We start from the raw sequence: 18,359 nt of genomic DNA, 5'->3' as shown, positions 1-18,359 counted from the left end.
CTCACTGACCCATATGGGGTTGGGTTTTCTTGGGAAGGTCACTCACCCGCATAGGGTTGTTTTTTGGGGGGGGTCACTCAGACATATGGGGTTGGTTTTTTTCTTGGGGGGGGGTGTCACTCACTCACCTATATAGGCTTGGGTTTTCTTTTTGGGGGGGTCATTGACTCACCCATATGGGGTTGGTTTTTTGGGGGGGGCACTCATTCATTTATATGGGGTTGGTTTTTTTTTGGGGGGGGGGTCACTCACTCACCCAAGTGTGCACGAGGCCACGGCGCCGTCCACGCTGACGCAGAGGTGGAACTCCACCTGGGGGGGGGGGCACACGGAGGGGTGGGTGCGGTGACGGTGACACCCTGACCCCCCCCAGCCCCCCCCCACCCATGGGTGCCCCCACCTCGGGGTGCACCATGCTGGCCCGGTGCAGGAACTGCCGCAGCGTGCCACAGTCGGGTCGCGGCGTCCCGGGACGGGGGCAGACCTGGGGGAAGGAGCAGGATGGGGCTGGGGGGGGGCACCCCAATACCCAGACCCCCCCCCAAAAACCTTTTTTATTTGGGGGGGGGGCTGCTTGGCCCCCCCGCCGCCCCGCCGGCCCCGTTTCCACGGCAGAAACCGGGCCGCCCTGCTATATTTAGCCGCCCGCCCTACTTCCAGTCCCGGGGGGGCCGTCCCCAAACCCCCCCCCCAACAAGGTCACCCCTGGGGGTGGGGGGGAGGAGAGGGCCCCCCCGCCCCCCCCCCCCACCTGGAAGGCCGCCCGCAGCGGGGCGCGCGCCAGCAGCCGGCGGCAGCAGGGGGCTGCAGGGAGGGGGCTGGTGGGGTGGGCACCGAGCTGCTCCGGGACCCCCGCCTCACCTGGGGGGGGGGGGCAGCGGTTAGCAGACCCCCCCCAAAATAAAGGAAGGGGTTATGAGAAGGGAGGGGGGCGCTTTACCCCCCCATAGGGCCTCGGAGCGGAGGGCACGGCAAAGCTCCCCGGCGGCAGCGACTGTGGGGGGCAAGCGGGTGTTGAGGGGGGGTTGTGGGAGCCTGCCCCCCCCCGAGACCCCCCCCCCGTTACCCGTGGTGGTGCAGCGGGGCCGGCCCGCGCCCCCCTCCACCACCAGTGCCAGCAGCAGCGCCCCCCGCACCCGCTCCTCGCCACGGGGGGGCCGCAGGCGCAGCAGGAGCAGCTCCAGCACCTGGAGGTGGGGGAAAAAGGGGGGCACGTGGGGGGGCTGCGGACACCCCCCCCAGGATCTGCCCCCCCCCCATCGCAGCACCTGCCAGGAGGGCCAGGGGGCGACGGAGCCCCTCCAGGGACCCCCTGAGCCCCCCCAGGACCCCGCTGGACCCCCCCCTTAGCACCCTGGGCCCTCCCTGAGCCCCCCCAGGACCCCCTGAGCCCCCCCAGGACCCCGCTGGACCCCCCCTTAGCACCCTAGGCCCTCCCTGAGCCCCCCCCAGCCTCTCCCCTTCCCACCCCAGGCCCCCCTGAGCCCCCCCATGACCCCCCCCCGAGGCCCTAAGCCCCCCCCAGCCCCCCCCAGCCCCCCCGCTCCCCCCCCCCGCACCGCTCGCGCTGCCCCGTCCATCTCTCGCCCCCCCCCCCGACGGCGCCCCCTGGCGGCTCGGAGGGGAGGGGTCGGGGGTGGGCTCCCTCGGGGAGGGGCCGGGGTCGCCATGGCAACGGGGAGGGGGCGGGGCCTGCCGGGGCCGTCGCCATGGGAATCGCCCCTCCCCCCCCGGCGGCGGGCCCCCTGTTGCCATGGTGACGGCGCGGCGGGGGGGGCGCGGACGGGTCCATTTGGGGGGGCTGCGGGGGGGGGGCTCAGGGGAGGGGGGACACCGGGGGGGGGGGGAAGAGAACGGGGCCGCCCCCCCCTCCTCCCGGTGACCCCCCCCTTCCCGGTGACCCCCCCCTTCCCGGTGCCCCCCCCCCCCGGTGCGGCGTGGCCCCGCCCCCGTCCCGCCCCCCCCGGGTGTGATGAGCGGCGGCGGCCTCAGCCCCCAGCCGGAGTGCGCGGAGCCGCTCAGGTAGGGCCTGGGGGGGGGCAAAGACCCCGGACCCCCCCCCGACCCCCCCCCTTTTACCCTCTTGTTCCCCCCCCGTCCCCCCCCAGGCCCCGCATCCTCCCCCCGGCCCTGCGGCATCCCCGGGTCCCCCCCCCGCTGCCCCCCCCCCCGCCCCGGCACTGCCGCAGCGGCTCCGCAGCGGCCCCGGCCCCGGCTCCGCTTTGTCCCGGGGCCGTGTGCCCCCCCCGTCACCCCCCCAATTTAAGCCCCCCTCCCCTTAAACCTCCCCCTTTAACCTCCCCTTAGCCCCCCCCCATAACCTCCCCGTTAAACCCCCTCCCTTTAACCCCCATCCCCTTAACCCCCCTCTTTAGCCCCCCCTTTGGCCCCCCCATCCCATTAACCCCCCCCTTTGACCCCCTTCCCTTCACCCCCCCCTTTTGCCCCCCTTTTAACCCCCCCTTAAAGCCCCTCTCCCCTTACCCCCCTTAACCCTCCCTTTAGCCCCCCCATCCCCTCAACCCCCCCTTTAAACCCCCCTAAAGCCCCCCCCTTAACCCCCTTCCCTTCACCCCCCCATAGCCCCCCCATCCCCTTCCCCCCCCCCTTTTTACCCCCCCATCCCCTTTACCCCCCCCTTAACCCCCCCTTTGCCCCCCCCAAACCCCCAACTTCCCCCCCCTTTTTACCCCCCCTTACCCCCCCCATTCCCACTCGTGCCCAGCCCCCCCGTGCCCCCCCCCCCACGCGTGCCCAGCCCCCGATTCCCCGCCTGCCGCCGCGGGGGGGGCCGGGGGGGGCCCCTGCCATTTATCCCGGCACTAAGAGCATTAGCGCCCGGCGCAGCCGGACAGGCGGCGGCAGGAGGGTAACCGGGGGGCGGGGGGCTGGGACCCCCGGCTGGGGGGGGGAGGTGGGACAGGACCCCCCCGTGTGGGGACGGGACCCCCCAAAGGACGGGACCCCCCGGGAAAGGGATGGGACCCCCACGGACCCCCCACCCCAATATGGGGACAGGGACCCCAGCGTGGGGACGGATTTCCCCCCCCCAGCATGGTTTTGGGGACCCGCATGTGGGGTTGGGGACCCCCCCAGCACAGGACCGCGACCCCCCCCATGGGGCCGGGCCCCCCGGGATGCTGCCGGGGCCTTTTTGGGGCACCCCCATCCCTTTCCCAGGGGGGTTTGGGGACCCCTCTATGGGGTTGCGGACCCTTGTATGGGGTTGGAGACCCCCACATGGGATTGGGGACCCCCCCAGCACAGGACCGCGACCCCCCCCATGGGGCCAGGACCCCCGGGATGCCGCTGGGGCCTTTTTGGGGCACCCCCCTCCCTTTCCCAGGGGGGTTCCCTCAGGTCTGGGGGGGTCCCTTGGGTCTGGGGGGGTTCCCTTGGGTTTAGAGCGATCCCCCCGGGTTCTGGGGGTCCCCCCCCGGGTTCTGGGGGTCCCCCCCCGGGTTTTGGAGGTCTCCCCCCCGGGTTTTGGGATCCCCCTTCCGTTTTAGGGTGCCCCCTGGGTTTTGGGGGTTTCCCCTTGGTTTTGGGGGTTACCTGGGGGGGGGTCACGGTGCGCGCCCCCCCCCCCTTAACGCGGTGCCCGCAGGCGCGGCCATGCTGTCCCCGACGGACTACGACAGCCTGGAGATCCAGCAGCAGTACAGCGACGTCAACAACCGCTGGGACGACGGCGACGACTGGGACCATGAGGGCAGCTCCGCGCGCCGCTTCGAGCGCTCCCGCATCAAGGCCCTGGCCGGTACGGGGCTGGGGGGGGGCGGTGTGTGCACACGCGTGTGGACGGGCAGCCGTGTGCACCGCCACGCGTGTACGTGCAGACGCAGGCACGGTGTTGTGCACAGAAATGAGCGCGGGTGTGCGCGTGCAAAGGGACGCGTGTGCACGCTGGCACCAGCACGGCTCTTGCACGCGTGTGCCGTTGGCAGGTGTGCACACGCGTGTGCGGAGAGGGGTGCGTGTGGGTAGGCGCGCACGTGGAGTCGTAGGGATAGGTGTGCAAACAGATCCGTGCGCATGCGGATAGATGTGTGTGCACAGACTCAGGAGTGTGTGGATACCTTCGTGCACGTGCACACAGAGTTGTGAACGTGTGGATAGACTCGTGCACGTGCACACAGATTCATGCACACACACACAGACTCGTGAGTGTGCAGAGAGATGTGTGTGAGGATAGATGTGCAAACGGACTTGTGCGTGACGTGTGCACGTGCACACAGACTCGTGAGTGCGCAGATAGACGTATAGATGTGCACACACACTTGTACACATAAAAAACGGACTCGTGTGTGCAGGTAGATGTGCTCACACACTCATGCGTGCGCAGATAGACGTGCACGTGCACACGCTCGTGTGAACAGCCGTGCACAGAGCCCTGCACATGCGTGCACGCAGCTGCATACACACGCAGGTGCACGCACACACCTACACACACACACACGTACCTGCTCACGTGCAACCGAGCTCGCACCTGCACAAACCTGCACACCCCCACGTGTCCCCGTGCACACTCACGTCCCCGTGCCCGCCCCGTGCCGGTGCCCGCGCACGCCCGCCGTGGCCCCGCCGCCGCCGCCCGACCGGTTCTGGGCCGAGCCCGGCGCCGCCCGGCCCCGCGCTGCTGCCGCTGCCCCCCCCGCCGCCACCCCTCCCCGTGTCCCCCCCCCCCTTTCTATCGCCCCCCCCCGAGCCCCCCGCCATGGCCGCGCGCCCCCCCGGCAGCCCCCCGCTGTCCCCCGCCGCCTTCGCCAGCCCGGCCCCGCACGGCGGCGTCCTGGAGGGGCGCTTCAAGCAGCTGCAAGGTGAGACCGGGGGGGGGACACGACGGGGCCCCCCCCTCCCCAGGACCCCCCCACCTTCCCAGACCCCCCCCTTCTCCCCAACCCTCCCCCATAAGTCCCCGCAGAACCCCGCACCTCCTCGATCCCCCCCCCGTTCCCCTCTGTGCCCCCCCCCCCCCCAGTCCCCTCTGTGCCCCCCCCGCCCCACTTCAAGCCCCCCCCCCGGCCCTATAGGGTCAATTTTCCGGCTCCCGGAGACCGAAAATCCTCCTCCCCGCCCCCCCCCCCCGACCCTAAGACCCCCCCCTTATTCCTGTCCCCCCCCACACCTCACCTGTGCCCTCCCCCCCACTCCCCGACACCTTTCAGGAGCCTCGGGGGGGCTTCCACGAACCTGCCCCCCCGCCGTGCCCCCCCCCCCAGTCCCTGTGGGCCCTTCGGGTTCCCACGGGCGGCCCCGAAACCGCCTCTCGCCCCCCCCCTCGCCACCCCCGGACCCCGAAACCGGCACACCCAGACCGTGTTGTGACGCTCCCCGCCCGCCGCCCCCGGGCGCACGGCTGTCCCGCGGCACTTTTTGGGGGGGGGGCAAGCATTTTTTTCGGGGGGGCACACATTTTTGGGCAGGGGGGCACATGATTTTGGGGGGGGGCAACTGCAACCCCCTGCGCTGCCCCACCAGTTCGTGGCCCTTGGTTTGGCCTCGGGGCCAAGAAAATAGGCTGGGGGGGGCGCAGGTTTTTGCCCCCCCCCGTCAAAAACAAGGCCCTGCCCCCCCCCCCCCGCCGGGGGGCACACGCGTGTGCGCCGTGCTCACGCCCACGTGCCCATGCTTGTGCGAGCCAGCTGGTGAGCGCCCGGCGCTTGCAGCTCCCCCCAAATCCCCCCCCAAGTCCACCCCTAACGGCCCCAACCCCCCCCCCCCAGCCCCAAATCCCCCCCCCATGGCCCCCAAATCCCCCCCCCGACCCCCAAATCTCCCCCCCGTGGCCCCCAAGCCCCCCACGGCCCGGCTCCAAATCCTCTTACTGCTAATCCGGGCCTGGTGCCGGGCACGGCCATCGCGGGGAGCTGAGCGCCCTCCTTGGGGGGGGTCCCCATGGAATTGGGGGGGGGGAGATCTTCGGGTGGGGGGTCAGAGCTGCCCCCCACCCCCCCGGGGGGCTCAGTTTAGGGTTAGGATTAGGGTTAGGGTCCCCGGGTGCTCTCCCAGCGCTGTGCTGCGCTGTTTGCCCCCCCAGGTGGGGGTCCTGCTGTGCCCCCCCCTCAATTTCTGCCTGGGGGGGGTCTCACCGCGGTGTCACCCCCCCCCAGACGAGCGGGAGGCGGTGCAGAAGAAAACCTTCACCAAGTGGGTGAACTCGCACCTGGCGCGCGGCACCTGCCGCCTGGGGGACCTCTACAGCGACCTGCGGGACGGCCGCATGCTGCTGCGCCTGCTCGAGGTGCTCTCGGGGGAGCAGCTGGTGAGTGGGGCGGGGGGGTGGGGGGGCACGGCCGGGCAGCCCCCTCCCCAAAGCCCCTGGGACCCCCGGGGCCCTCTCCTCCCGGTGTCCCAGTCCCCATGGTGTCCCCGTGGCGTCCCCGTCCCCATCCCCTGGGCGTCCCCTTCCCCTGGGTGTCCCCAGCCCCTTTTCCACGGTGCCCCCTTCCCCACGACCCTGTTAACGTGGTGCCCCCATCCCTGGCCCTCCCTTTCCATCCCTGGACCCCCACCCCCAAATTAACCACGCCCCGCGGCCAGCCCAAGCCCACCAAGGGCCGGATGCGGATCCACTGCCTGGAGAACGTGGACAAGGCGCTGCAGTTCCTCAAGGAGCAGCGCGTGCACCTGGAGAACGTCGGCTCGCACGACATCGTGGACGGCAACCACCGCCTGACGCTCGGCCTCGTCTGGACCATCATCCTGCGCTTCCAGGTCATTCTGCCCGGCCCGGGGGTCCCGGTGCCCGGCCCGGGGGTCCCAGCGCCTGTCCTGGGGTGGGCAGGGGTCTCCTCACCGCGCTGTGCGCCCCCCAGATTCAGGACATCAGCGTGGAGACAGAGGACAACAAGGAGAAGAAGTCGGCCAAGGACGCGCTGCTGCTCTGGTGCCAGATGAAGACGGCGGGGTGAGTGCCTGGGGGGGTCCTGAGGGTCCTGGGGGCGTCTCGAGGGTCCTGAGGGGGTCCTGGGGGGTCCTGGGCTGAGTCCTCACCCTGGCAGGTACCAGAACGTGAACGTGCACAACTTCACCACGAGCTGGCGGGACGGGCTGGCCTTCAACGCCATCATCCACAAGCACAGGTGGGGCACGCGAGGACGTCCCCGTGGGGCAGGGACGTGGGGCAGGGATTTGCGGTGGGGGGCAGGGATTTGGGGCGGGGGACGCGGGGCAGGGACGCGGGTCCGAGGCTGTGCCGCTGCCCAGGCCGGACCTGGTGGACATGGAGGTGCTGCGGCGCTGCAACGCGCACTACAACCTGCAGAGCGCCTTCAACCTGGCCGAGCGCGAGCTGGGCCTCACCAAGCTGCTGGACCCCGAAGGTGAGCGGGGTCCCGGGGGGTCCCGGGGGGCTCCCTGGGGGCTGTGTGGTTGTGGGGCGGCCCCACTCACCCCCTCGCCCCTAGACGTCAACGTGGACCAGCCGGACGAGAAGTCCATCATCACCTACGTGGCCACCTTCTACCACTACTTCTCCAAGATGAAGGCGCTGGCGGTGGAGGGGAAGCGCATCGGGAAGGTGCCTGGACGGACGGACAGACGGACAGGGGGTGGACAGACAGACGGACGGAGGGGCGGACAGGGGGGCGAGCAGGAGGCTGAGCGGGCGGACAGATGGCGGGGGGCAGGCGGACGGACAGAGGGAAGGGGAGGGAGGAGGTGGACGGCCAGGGGAATGAGGAGGCAGAGCGATGGAGAAATGAGCGGGTGGACGGACGGACGGACGGACAAGGGGGGTGGATGGACGGACAGACGGACAAGGGGTGGACGGACAGACGGCTAGGGGGGAGGAAGGACACACGAGATGAGCAGCTCGAGGAAGGGGGGGGCGACGGACGGACAGACGGACAGCTGGACGGAAAGGCGAGGCGGGCGGCTCGGCCAGATGGCCGCCGGGATGAGCGGACAGGCAGCAGATGGGCGGACGGACGGACGGACGGCCGGCCGCCCGCAGGTGCTGGACGCGGCGCTGGAGGCGGAGCAGCTGGTGGAGAAGTACGAGACGCTGGCGGGCGAGCTGCTGGGCTGGATCGAGCAGACCATCCTGACCCTCAACGACCGGCAGCTGGCCAACGCGCTGGCCGGCGTGCAGAACCAGCTGCAGGCCTTCAACACCTACCGCACGGTGGAGAAGCCCCCCAAGTGAGCCCCCCTGCCCCCGGTGGGATCCGTGCCCCCAGCAGGGCCGTGGACCCCCCCGGGGGCTCAGCGCCGCCTCTGTGCCCCCAGGTTCATGGAGAAGGGCAACCTGGAGGTGCTGCTCTTCACCATCCAGAGCCGCATGCGCGCCAACAACCAGAAGGCGTTCGTGCCGCGGGAGGGGAAGCTCATCTCCGACATCAACAAGGTTTGGCGAGGAGGGGGCGGCGCGGCGCCGCGGCCGTGCCGGGAGCTGACCCCCCCGGTGCCCGTCCCCGCAGGCCTGGGAGCGGCTGGAGAAAGCGGAGCACGAGCGGGAGCTGGCGCTGCGCACCGAGCTGATCCGGCAGGAGAAGCTGGAGCAGCTGGCGGCTCGCTTCGACCGCAAGGCGGCCATGCGGGAGACGTGGCTGAGCGAGAACCAGCGCCTCGTCTCCCAGGTGCCGCCGCCGCCCTTGCCGTCCGCCGCCCCTCGCCGCGTCCGGCGGCGTCCCCGCGCCCGTCCTCACCCCTCTCCGTCCCCCCCAGGACAACTTCGGGAGCGACATGTCGGCCGTGGAGGCGGCGGTGCGCAAGCACGAGGCCATCGAGACCGACATCGTGGCCTACAGCGAGCGGGTGCAGGCGGTGAGCGCGGTGGCGGCCGAGCTGGAGGCCGAGCGCTACCACGACATCCGCCGCGTCCTGGCCCGCCGCAACAACGTGGCGCGGCTCTGGGACTTCCTGCGGCAGCTGGTGGCCGCCCGCCGCGAGCGGCTGCTGCTGCACCTCGAGCTGCAGAAGATGCTGCAGGACCTGGCGCACCTGGCGGGATGGATGGAGGAGATGAAGGTAGCGGGGGGCTCGCGGTGGGCGGGCGGGCGGGGGGCGGCCCCCCTGATGCCGTTTTTTTACTCCCCCCTGCAGGGCCGGCTGCAGTCGCAGGATTTCGGGAAGCACCTGCACGGGGTGGACGACCTGCTGCAGATCCACGCGCTGGTGGAGGCCGACATCGCGGCGCAGGCGGAGCGGGTGCGGGCGGTGAGCGCCGCGGCCCAGCGCTTCGCCCTGCCCGGAGAGGGTGAGTGCGGCCGGGGGGGGGCCCAGGGCCCCCCCAAGACCCCCGAGCCCGGCCTGGTGGCCGCAGCTGGAGCCCCAGAGGCGCAGGGAGCTGATGGAGTTGCCCGCAGGCTACAAGCCCTGCGAGCCGGAGGTGGTGCGGGAGCGCGTGGCCACGCTGGAGCTGCGGTACCGGGAGCTGGTGGAGCTGGCGGGGCAGCGGCGGGCCAAGCTGGAGGAATCGCGGCGCTTCTGGAAGTTCTTCTGGGACACGGGGGAGGAGGAGGCCTGGATGCGGGAGCAGGAGCGGCTCCTCGCCTCCGAGGACGTGGGCAGGGACCTGACCAGCTCCCTGCGCCTGCTGAGCCAGCACGCGGCCTTCCGCGACGAGCTGAGCGGGCGCGCGGGGCCGCTGCGGCAGGCGCTGGCGCGGGGCCGCGGGCTGGCGGGCGAGGGGCACCCGCGGGCGCGCGAGGTGGGCGAGCGCGTGCGGGAGGTGGAGGGGCGCTGGCGGGCGCTGGGCGAGCTGGCGGACGAGCGCGAGCGGCGCCTGCGGGACGCTGCCGGCCTCTTCCAGTTCCAGGCGGAGGCGGCCGACGTGGAGGCCTGGCTGGAGGACGCCCTGCGCCTGGCCTCCAGCCCCGAGCTGGGCCACGACGAGTACTCCACGCGCAGCCTGGCCCGGCAGCACCGCGAGGTGCAGGAGGAGGTGCGCAGCCACCGCCCCGCCATCGCCGCCCTCCACGAGCAAGCCGGAGCCCTGCCGCCCGCCTTCGCCGGTGCTCCCGGTGTGGCCGGGCGGCTGCCGGCGCTGGAGCAGCGCTACCAGGAGCTGGCGGCGCAGACGGAGCGCCGGCGGCAGGAGCTGCAGGACGCCCTCAGCCTCTACACCATGCGCAGCGAGGCGGACGCCTGCGGGCTCTGGGTGGGCGAGAAGGAGCAGTGGCTGCACGCCCTGCTCGTCCCCGACAAGCTGGAGGACCTGGAGGTGGTGCAGCAACGGTGAGCGCGGCCTCCGCCCCCCCGGGGCCTCCCCCTGCCCGCCCCGGAGGCCGCCGGGTCCTCACCTCGTCCGTCGTCGCCCGCAGGTTCGAGACGCTGGAGCCGGAGATGAACAACCTGGCGTCCCGCGTCGCCGCCGTCAACCGCATCGCCGACCAGCTGCTGGCCACCGACCAGCGCAACCAGGAGAGCATCCGGGCCACCCGCGAGCAGCTCAACGCCAGGTGGGGGCGGCCGGGGGGGTCCCGGGATGCAGGGGGGGCTCCAGGAGGGCTCGGCCATCCCCTGACCCCGCTGCCGCGCAGGTGGGAGCGGTTCCGCGCGCTGGCCGACCAGAAGAAGGAGGCGCTGACCTCGGCGCTGAACATCCAGAACTACCACCTGGAGTGCAACGAGACCACGTCGTGGATGCGGGAGAAGACGAAGGTGATCGAGTCGACGCAAGGGCTGGGCAACGACCTGGCCGGCGTGATGGCCCTGCAGCGCAAGCTCTCGGGCATGGAGCGCGACCTGGAAGCCATCGAGGGCAAGGTGCGGGACCTGCGGGCCGAGGCGGAGAAGCTGGCGGCCGAGCACCCGGAGCAAGCGCCCGCCATCCTGGAGCGGCTGGCGGCCATCGAGGCGGTGTGGGACGAGCTGTGCCGCTGCCTGCGGCGGCGCGAGGAGTCGCTGGGGGAGGCCAGCAAGCTGCAGGGCTTCCTGCGGGACCTGGCCGCCTTCCAGGCCTGGCTGTCCCGCACCCAGACGGCCGTGGCCTCCGAGGACGTGCCGGCCACCCTGGCCGAGGCCGAGCGGCTGCTGAGCCAGCACGAGAGCATCCGCAAGGAGATCGCCCACTACGGCGACGACTACCGCAGCACGCGGGCGGTGGGCCGGGAGGTGACGCAGGGGCAGACGGACGCGCAGCACGTCTTCCTGCACCAGCGCCTGGAGGCCCTGGACACGGGCTGGGAGGAGCTGGGGCGGATGTGGGAGAACCGCCACCACCTCCTCTCCCAAGCCTTCGCCTTCCAGCTCTTCCTCCGCGACTCCAAGCAGGTCGAGGGCGTCCTCAGCACCCAGGTGGGCAGCCGGGGAGGCGGCGGCGGCGGCGGCGGCACCGGGGCACGGCGGTGACGCCCCGTGTTCCGCGCAGGAGTACGCCCTGTCGCACAGCGAGATGCCCAGCACGCTGCAGGGCGCTGAGGCCTCCGTCAAGAAGCACGAGGACTTCATGGCCACCATGGAGGCCAGCGGCGAGCGCGTGCAAGGGCTGGTGGCCGCTGGCCGCAAGCTGGTGGCCGAGGGCAGCCTGCACGCCGACAAGGTGCAGGAGACGGTGGACTCGGTGGAGAGCAGGTGAGGGACCCCGCGGCCCGGGGCTGGGTGCTGGGCACCCCCCGGCCCTCACCCCGGCCCTGCTGCAGGCACAAGAGGAACCGGGAGGCGGCCCAGGAGCTGCTGGGGCGGCTGCGGGACAACTGGGAGCTGCAGCGGTTCCTGCAGGACGGGCAGGAGGTGAGCACAGGATGGGACGGGACAGGATGAGTGTGGCACGGTGTCACGGTCCCAACCCCGCTCTTCCCCTGGCAGCTCACGCTCTGGATCAACGAGAAGATGCTGACGGCCCAGGACGTGTCTTATGACGAAGCCCGCAACCTGCACACCAAGTGGCAGAAGCACCAGGCCTTCGCCGCCGAGCTGGCCTCCAACAAGGGTTGGCTGGACAAGATGGGCAAGGTTGGGACCGGGACGAAGCCGGGGGGGCCGGGCTGCCCCCCGCCGCGTCCCCGCTGACCCCAGTGTCCCTCCCAGGAGGGCCAGCAGCTGGCGGCGGCGAAGCCGGAGCTGGGCGCGGTGGTGACGGAGAAGCTGGCGGCGCTGCGGGGGCTGTGGGACGAGCTGGAGTCGACGACGCGGACGAAAGCGCGGCGCCTCTTCGACGCCAACCGCGCCGAGCTGTGCGCCCAGTCCTGCGCGGCGCTGCGGGGCTGGCTGGCGGGCGTGCGCGCCCAGCTGCGCTCCGACGACTACGGCAAAGACCTCACCAGTGTCAACATCCTGCTCAACAAGCAGCAGGTCGGCACGGGGAGACGGGGAGAAGGGAAACGGGGAAATGGGGTGCAGGGAAACGGGGGCGCAAGATCCCTGCAGGAGCTGCAGGGACGTGGGGCGCGGGGTTTTGGGCGCACGGGGTTGGACACACAAGGGGCAGGGGTACAGGCACGGGTGCACAGACCCGGGCACCCAAAAGAAGGGGTGCAAAGCTGATGGGGTGCCCCGAGGCACTGCCACTCACCCCGTGCCCCGTACAGATGCTGGAGAAGCAGACGGCCGTGCGGGAGAAGGAGGTGGAGGCGATCCGGGCGCAGGCGCAGGCCCTCAGCCGCGAGGACGCCAGCGCGGCCGAGGTGCAGGGGCAGGTGCGCGCCGTGGAGGAGCAGTTCCTGGGGCTGCGGGAGCCGCTCCGCGAGCGCCGCCGCAAGCTGCTGGCCTCCAAGGAGGAGCACCAGTTCAACCGCGACCTGGAGGACGAGATCGTGAGTGGCTGGGGGGGAGCCCCGCGCTCCCCGGGGGGGTCCCGCCGCCGTCGCCCTGACCCCTCTGTCCCCGCAGCTGTGGGTGAAGGAGCGCAGACCCCTGGCCATCTCCACCGACCACGGCAAGGACCTGCCCTCGGTCCAGCTGCTCATCAAGAAGAACCAGGTGGGTCGGGGGGCCGGGAGCTGCTGCGCTGCGGGAGGGGGTCCGGCCACGGCAGGACACCCACGCTCACGTCGCGTTCCCCATCTCCAGACGCTGCAGAAGGAGCTGCAGGGCCACGAGCCGCGAGTGGAGGAGCTGCTGGGGCGGCGCGGTGGGCTGGCGCGCCCGGCCGAGCGGGTGCGGGAGCTGCGGGAGGCCTGGCAGGAGCTGCGGCTGCAGGCGGAGCTGCGGCACCAGCGCCTGGAGCGCGCCCACGCCGCCCAGCAGTTCTACTGCGACGCCGCCGAGGCCGAGGCCTGGATGGGCGAGCAGGAGCTGCACATGATGTCCCAGGAGAAGGCCAAGGTACAGCCCCGGGGCGGGTCCCGTATCCCCCAGTGCCCCCCCGGACCCCGTCCTGAGCCGCTGTGCCCTGCCAGGACGAGCTGAGCGCCCAGGCCATGGTGAGCAAGCACCTGGTGCTGGAGCAGGCGCTGCGGGACTACGCGCACACCGTGCACCAGCTCTCCGTGCAGAGCCGCGACATGGTGGCCGCCGGGCACCCCGAGAGGTGGGTGCCGGCCCCCACGTCCCCGCTGCCGCCTCCCTTCCCCTCCCGCCTCACCCTGGGGGTTGTCCCCCGGCCCTGCGCGCCCCCCTGACGCCCGGCGTGCCCGCAGCGAGCGCCTGACGCTGCGCCAGGGCCAGGTGGACAAGCTGTACGCCAGCCTGAAGGACCTGGCGGAGGAGCGGCGGGCCAAGCTGCAGGAGCACCAGCGGCTCTGCCAGCTCAAGCGCGACGTGGACGACCTGGAGCAGTGGATCTCGGAGCGGGAGGTGGTGGCCGCCTCCCACGAGCTGGGCCAGGACTACGAGCACGTCACGGTGCGGCCCGGGGATGACAGCGGGGACGTCCCCGTGGCCCCGCTGCGTCCCCAACGCGTCCCTAACCTCCCCGGCAGATGCTGCGGGACAAATTCCGGGAGTTCTCGCGGGACACGAGCAGCATCGGGCAGGAGCGCGTGGACGGCGTCAACGGGCTGGCGGACGCGCTGATCACGGCGGGGCACTCGGAGAACGCCACGGTGGCCGAGTGGAAGGACGGGCTGAACGAGGCGTGGGCCGACCTGCTGGAGCTGATCGACACGCGCTCCCAGATGCTGGCGGCCTCCTACGAGCTGCACCGCTTCTACCACGACGCCCGCGAGACCCTGGCGCAGGTGCAGCACAAGCAGAAGCAGCTGCCGGACGAGGTGGGGCGCGACCTGAACACGGCCGAGGCCATGCAGCGCATGCACACCACCTACGAGCACGACATCCAGGCGCTGAGCGCCCAGGTGAGCCCGCGGCGTGGCGCGGCGTGGCGCGGCACGGCATGGCACAGCACGGTATGGCCTCACCTCTTCGCCCGCAGGTCCGTCAGGTGCAGGAGGACGCGGCGCGGCTGGAGAAGGCGTACGCCGGGGAGAAGGCGGCCGACATCCGGCGGCACGAGCGGGCGGTGAGCGAGGCGTGGGCCGAGCTGCGCGGCAGCAGCCAGGGCCGCCGCCGGCTGCTCCTCGACACCGTGGACAAGTTCCGCTTCCTGCGCGCCGTGCGCGACCTGCTGCTCTGGATGGACGGCGTCCGCCTGCAGATCGAGGGCCAGGAGCGCCCGCGGTGAGGGGGCGGCCACGGGAGGGGGGGAATGGGGAAGTGGCGGCGGTGCTGACCCCGTCCCCGTCCCCGTGGGTGGCGCAGGGACGTGTCCTCGGCCGACCTGGTCATCAAGAACCACCAGAGCATCAAGGCGGAGGTGGAGGCGCGGGCCGACAGCTTCGATGCGTGCGTGGCCATGGGCACCGCGCTGCTGGACAAGGGGCACTACGCTGCCGACAAGGTGCCCCTGGCCCTGTGTCCGTGTCCCCATCCATGTGTCCTTGTCCCCATTCTATCCCGTCCCCGTGTCCCCCATCCCCATATCTGTGTCCCTGTTCCCTCGTTTGCTCTTGTCCCTATTTTGTCCCCATCCCCGTATCCCCATCCCCTCCTCTGCTCCTGTCCCCATCCCCTCCTGTCCCCATCCTCACGTGTATTCTCATCCCCCCGTCCCTGACCCCTTCTCCTTCATCCCCTCCTCACATCCCCATGTCCCTGTCCCCACGTCCCTGTTTTTATGCCCCCCCCGTCCCCGCACGCTCACCGCTCGCCCCCAGATCTCGGAGAAGCTCTCGCAGCTCCAGGAGCGCCGCAAGGACATCGGGGAGCGCTGGAAGGAGAAGATGGACTGGCTGCAGATCGGTGAGCGCGGCGCGGGGGCCGCGACGGGGAGGAGGGGGGGGGTCCCGGCCCCCCCAGGCAGCCCGGCCCCACGCTCCCCCCGTGTCCCCGCAGTGCTGGAGGTGCTGATGTTCGGGCGGGACGCCAGCATGGCCGAGGCTTGGCTGGCCAGCCAGGAGCCCATCGTGCGCTCGGCCGAGCTGGGCGGGAGCGTGGCCGAGGTGGAGAACCTCATCAAGCGCCACCAGGGCTTCCAGAAGGCGGCCGCCGCCTGGGAGGAGCGCTTCGCCGCGCTCGAGCGCCTCACCACGGTGAGGGGAGGGGGGGGGCGGCCGGGACCCCCCCTCGGGGGTTAGGGGGGTGCTGACACCCCCCCCCTGTGCTCCCCTCCCCGTCTTATAGCTGGAGGAGAAGGAGCGGCGGCGGCGCGAGGAGGAGGAGGCGAGGAAGAGGCGGCCGCCCACGCCCCCCCCGCAGCCTGAGGCCGGGGGGGTCCCCGCGGTGCCCCCCGGGGCCCAGAACGGGTTGGGGACCGGGGAGCCGCAGCGGTGAGGGGGGGGGTCGGGGATTTGGGGGCTCACGGGAGGGTGACGCTGCAGGGCGAGGGGTTGGGGGTGGGCTTAATGGGGAGGGGAGGATAGGGGTGGGGGTTTGTGGGACCTGGGGGGGGTTGTGGGATTGGGAGGGGACACCCTGGGGAGGGGGGGGAAATGCAGTGCCCATGGGGTAAGTTTTTTTTTTTGGGGGGGGGGGATACAGAGGGGACATGGGGTCTAGGGGAAGGAGGGGACACCGGGGGGGTCTTGGGGTGGGGGGGGTCCCAACCCCCTGCCCACCCCTGTGCCCCCCCTCAGGGCCCCGGCCCTGCAGAGCCGCCTGCCCGAGGCGCCGGCCGTGAACGGGATCTGCCCCGACAGCGCTGCTGCCCCGGTAAAGCCCCCCCCCTCCCCCCCCAAAATCATCCAAGCCCCCCCAGATTCGTGCCCCCCCCCCCAAAAGGACCCACACCCCCTTTCCCCCCCCCGCAGGTGCCAGCGGGGCCAGCGCTGACCAATGGGGCACGGGAGCGAGGCCCCAGCCCGGGGGGGTCTCCCCGGGGACGCCCGCGGGGGGGCCCGGCCCCCGACCCTGCCCACGCGGCCACGCTGCCCCCCCGCGCACCCCCGGCCCCCGAGAGCCTGGAGGGCGGCCTCTGCCGCAAGCACGAGATGGAGGCGCAGGGCAAGAAGGCCCCCAACAGGTGAGGCCCCGCCCCTCGGGGGGACACACCCACATATGCCCCACCCCCCTTGGGACACACCCATTCAGGCCCCGCCCCCTGTGCACACAAAATATGCCCCAAGTCCCCCCCATACACAGTGTCACCCCCCCCACAATGTGCCATGTCCCCCCGTTAAGCCACGGTCCCCTCCCTATATACCATGCCCCCCTCCCTATATACCATGCCCCCCCATTACCCCACATCCCCCCCAAAACACCCCCATGTACCCCAAAATACGCCCCATGTCCCCTAAAATATGCCCCACGTACACGGTGCCCCCCCCTTTAAGCCCCGTTCCCATCCCCACTACACCATACCCCCCGTTACACCACCGTGCCCCCCCATTACACCCCGTCCCCCCCAAAATCCCCCACCAATACGCCCCCTCCCGCCCCCCCCAGGTCGTGGCAGAGCGTGTACTGCGTGCTGCGGGGGGGCAGCCTCAGCTTCTACAAGGACGCCAAGAGCGCCAGCCACGGGGCCCCCTACCACGGGGAGCCCCCCGCCAGCCTGCGCGGCGCCCACTGCCACCCCGCCCTGGACTACAAGAAGCGCAAGCACGTCTTCAAGCTGGGGTACGGCGGGGGGGGGGGGGCCGCGGGGGGGTCCAGAAGGGGTCCTGGGGGCATCCAAGGGGGTCCGGACCCCTCTGAGCCCTGTCCCCATCCCCCCAGGCTGAGCGATGGGAAGGAGTACCTCTTCCAGGCCAAGGATGAGGTGAGATCGGGTACACGGGGGGGGTAAAAGGGGGGGGCACACACGTGTGCAGCGGTGCCACTGTGTGTGCCTCCCCCCCCCCCCCCCCCGCAGGCAGAGATGAGCACCTGGCTGCGGGTGATCCACGCGGCTGCTGCCCTGGTCCCTGGGGGGCCGCGGGAGGGGGCGGCAGCGGTGGTCCCGGGGGGGGGCAAGGGGATGACGAGGGCCATGAGCATGCCCCCCGCGCAGCCCCCCGCCCCCGAGGGCGCCCCCCCGCTGCGAGCCCGCGAGGGGAAGGAGAAGGAGCGGGAGAAGCGCTTCAGCTTCTTCAAGAAGAACAAGTAGAGACGGGGGGGCCCCAAAATCGGGGGGGGCCCCGAACCGGCTGAGCTGATGGAGGGACGCGGCTGGGGGCAGCACGGGGGGGAGTGCGGGACCCCCCCGCGCCGTCGTGCCTTCCCGTGCCCTGGGGTCCCCGTGTGCCCCCGCGTCCCGGTGATGTCCCCACGCTCACAGGAAGCGGCCGCCCACCCGGCGGCGTCGCCCCTACCCCGAATAAAGAAAGAGGCTGTAGAGAGCCGCGGGCACGCGACTGCAACGGGGGACGGGGACGGGGTGGGGATGGGGACAGGGGTGGGGATAGGATGAAAACAAGGACGGAGCTGGGGACGGGATGGAGACGGGGATGGGAAGGGGGATGGAGATGGGGACAGGGACAGGGATGAGGATGGGATGGGGTTGGGGACAAAGACGGGTACGGGATGGGATAGAGATGGAGCTAGGGACGGGATGGGGACGGGATGGGGACGGGGCATGACGAGGACAGATGGAGCTGGGCATGGGCAGCTGCGGTTGGGACCCCAGTGGCTCACCATGGATCACTCCAGCGCTCCCCCAGCAGGGTCCCCATGGATCCCTCCCTGCCCTGTTCCGGTGGCTCCCTGGCTGAGAGCCCTTCAGCCTCCCCACCAGATCCCAATGGGTCCCTCCAGATCCCCCTGCAGGGCTCCCAAAGGATCTCTCCAGCCCCCTCCGGCTCCCAATGGATCCCCCCAGATCCCCCCATCAGTCACCAACGGATCCTTCCAGCCCCCCCAGCTCCCAATGGGTCCCCCCAGATCCCCCCGTCAGTTACCAATGGATCCTTCCAAGCCCCCCTGCTCCCAATGGATCCCCCCATCAGTTACCAATGGATCCTTCAAGGCGCCCCCCCCCACCGCAGGGCTCTCAATGGATCCCTCCAGGCCCCCCCCCCCGGCTCCCAATGGATCCCCCCAGCTCCCCCCGCAGGGCT

General features: G+C 71.5%; 1 protein-coding gene across 3 annotated transcripts; it reads left to right on the top strand.

Annotated features, from left to right (window-relative positions):
• The first annotated feature begins 1,942 nt into the window (after window positions 1-1,942).
• SPTBN2 (spectrin beta, non-erythrocytic 2) lies at window positions 1,943-17,640 on the top strand. 3 transcript variants are annotated; one of them, XM_040543451.1, is made up of 36 exons: window positions 1,943-2,022; window positions 3,608-3,760; window positions 6,114-6,265; window positions 6,544-6,717; window positions 6,819-6,910; window positions 7,005-7,085; window positions 7,210-7,325; window positions 7,410-7,522; window positions 7,958-8,145; window positions 8,233-8,350; window positions 8,424-8,582; window positions 8,671-8,973; window positions 9,049-9,202; window positions 9,312-10,182; window positions 10,269-10,406; window positions 10,488-11,244; window positions 11,318-11,520; window positions 11,589-11,679; window positions 11,755-11,901; window positions 11,977-12,240; window positions 12,477-12,701; window positions 12,778-12,867; window positions 12,958-13,212; window positions 13,287-13,417; window positions 13,527-13,731; window positions 13,809-14,183; window positions 14,261-14,505; window positions 14,587-14,725; window positions 15,042-15,126; window positions 15,220-15,416; window positions 15,508-15,653; window positions 15,960-16,035; window positions 16,134-16,345; window positions 16,768-16,941; window positions 17,041-17,083; window positions 17,177-17,640. In XM_040543451.1, exons 2-36 carry the CDS (start codon window positions 3,616-3,618, stop codon window positions 17,408-17,410), a joined length of 7,098 nt encoding a protein of 2,365 aa, XP_040399385.1. In that variant the 5' UTR covers window positions 1,943-2,022; window positions 3,608-3,615; the 3' UTR covers window positions 17,411-17,640. The 3 variants fall into 3 exon arrangements, with proteins under 3 accessions (XP_040399385.1, XP_040399386.1, XP_040399387.1); XM_040543452.1 differs by lacking the exon at window positions 1,943-2,022 and adding an exon at window positions 2,761-2,869; XM_040543453.1 differs by lacking the exon at window positions 1,943-2,022 and having other exon boundaries at window positions 3,578-3,760; window positions 15,508-15,629.
• The last annotated feature ends 719 nt before the right edge of the window (window positions 17,641-18,359 follow it).

This window comes from Cygnus olor, unplaced genomic scaffold (genome assembly GCF_009769625.2).
Source record: "Cygnus olor isolate bCygOlo1 unplaced genomic scaffold, bCygOlo1.pri.v2 S56, whole genome shotgun sequence".
Taxonomy (NCBI): Eukaryota; Metazoa; Chordata; class Aves; order Anseriformes; family Anatidae; genus Cygnus; species Cygnus olor.
The sequence above is the reverse complement of the archived record's forward strand: the minus strand, read 5'-3'. Positions and strand labels throughout refer to the sequence as shown.

Coding starts and splice junctions, on each gene's coding strand:
- SPTBN2 (XM_040543451.1), top strand. CDS start 3,616: ATGCTGTCCCCGACGGACTACGACAGCCTGGAGATCCAGCAGCAGTAC. Junction 7,086..7,209: donor GCCATCATCCACAAGCACAG/GTGGGGCACGCG, acceptor GCCGCTGCCCAG/GCCGGACCTGGTGGACATGG. Junction 10,407..10,487: donor CGCGAGCAGCTCAACGCCAG/GTGGGGGCGGCC, acceptor GCTGCCGCGCAG/GTGGGAGCGGTTCCGCGCGC.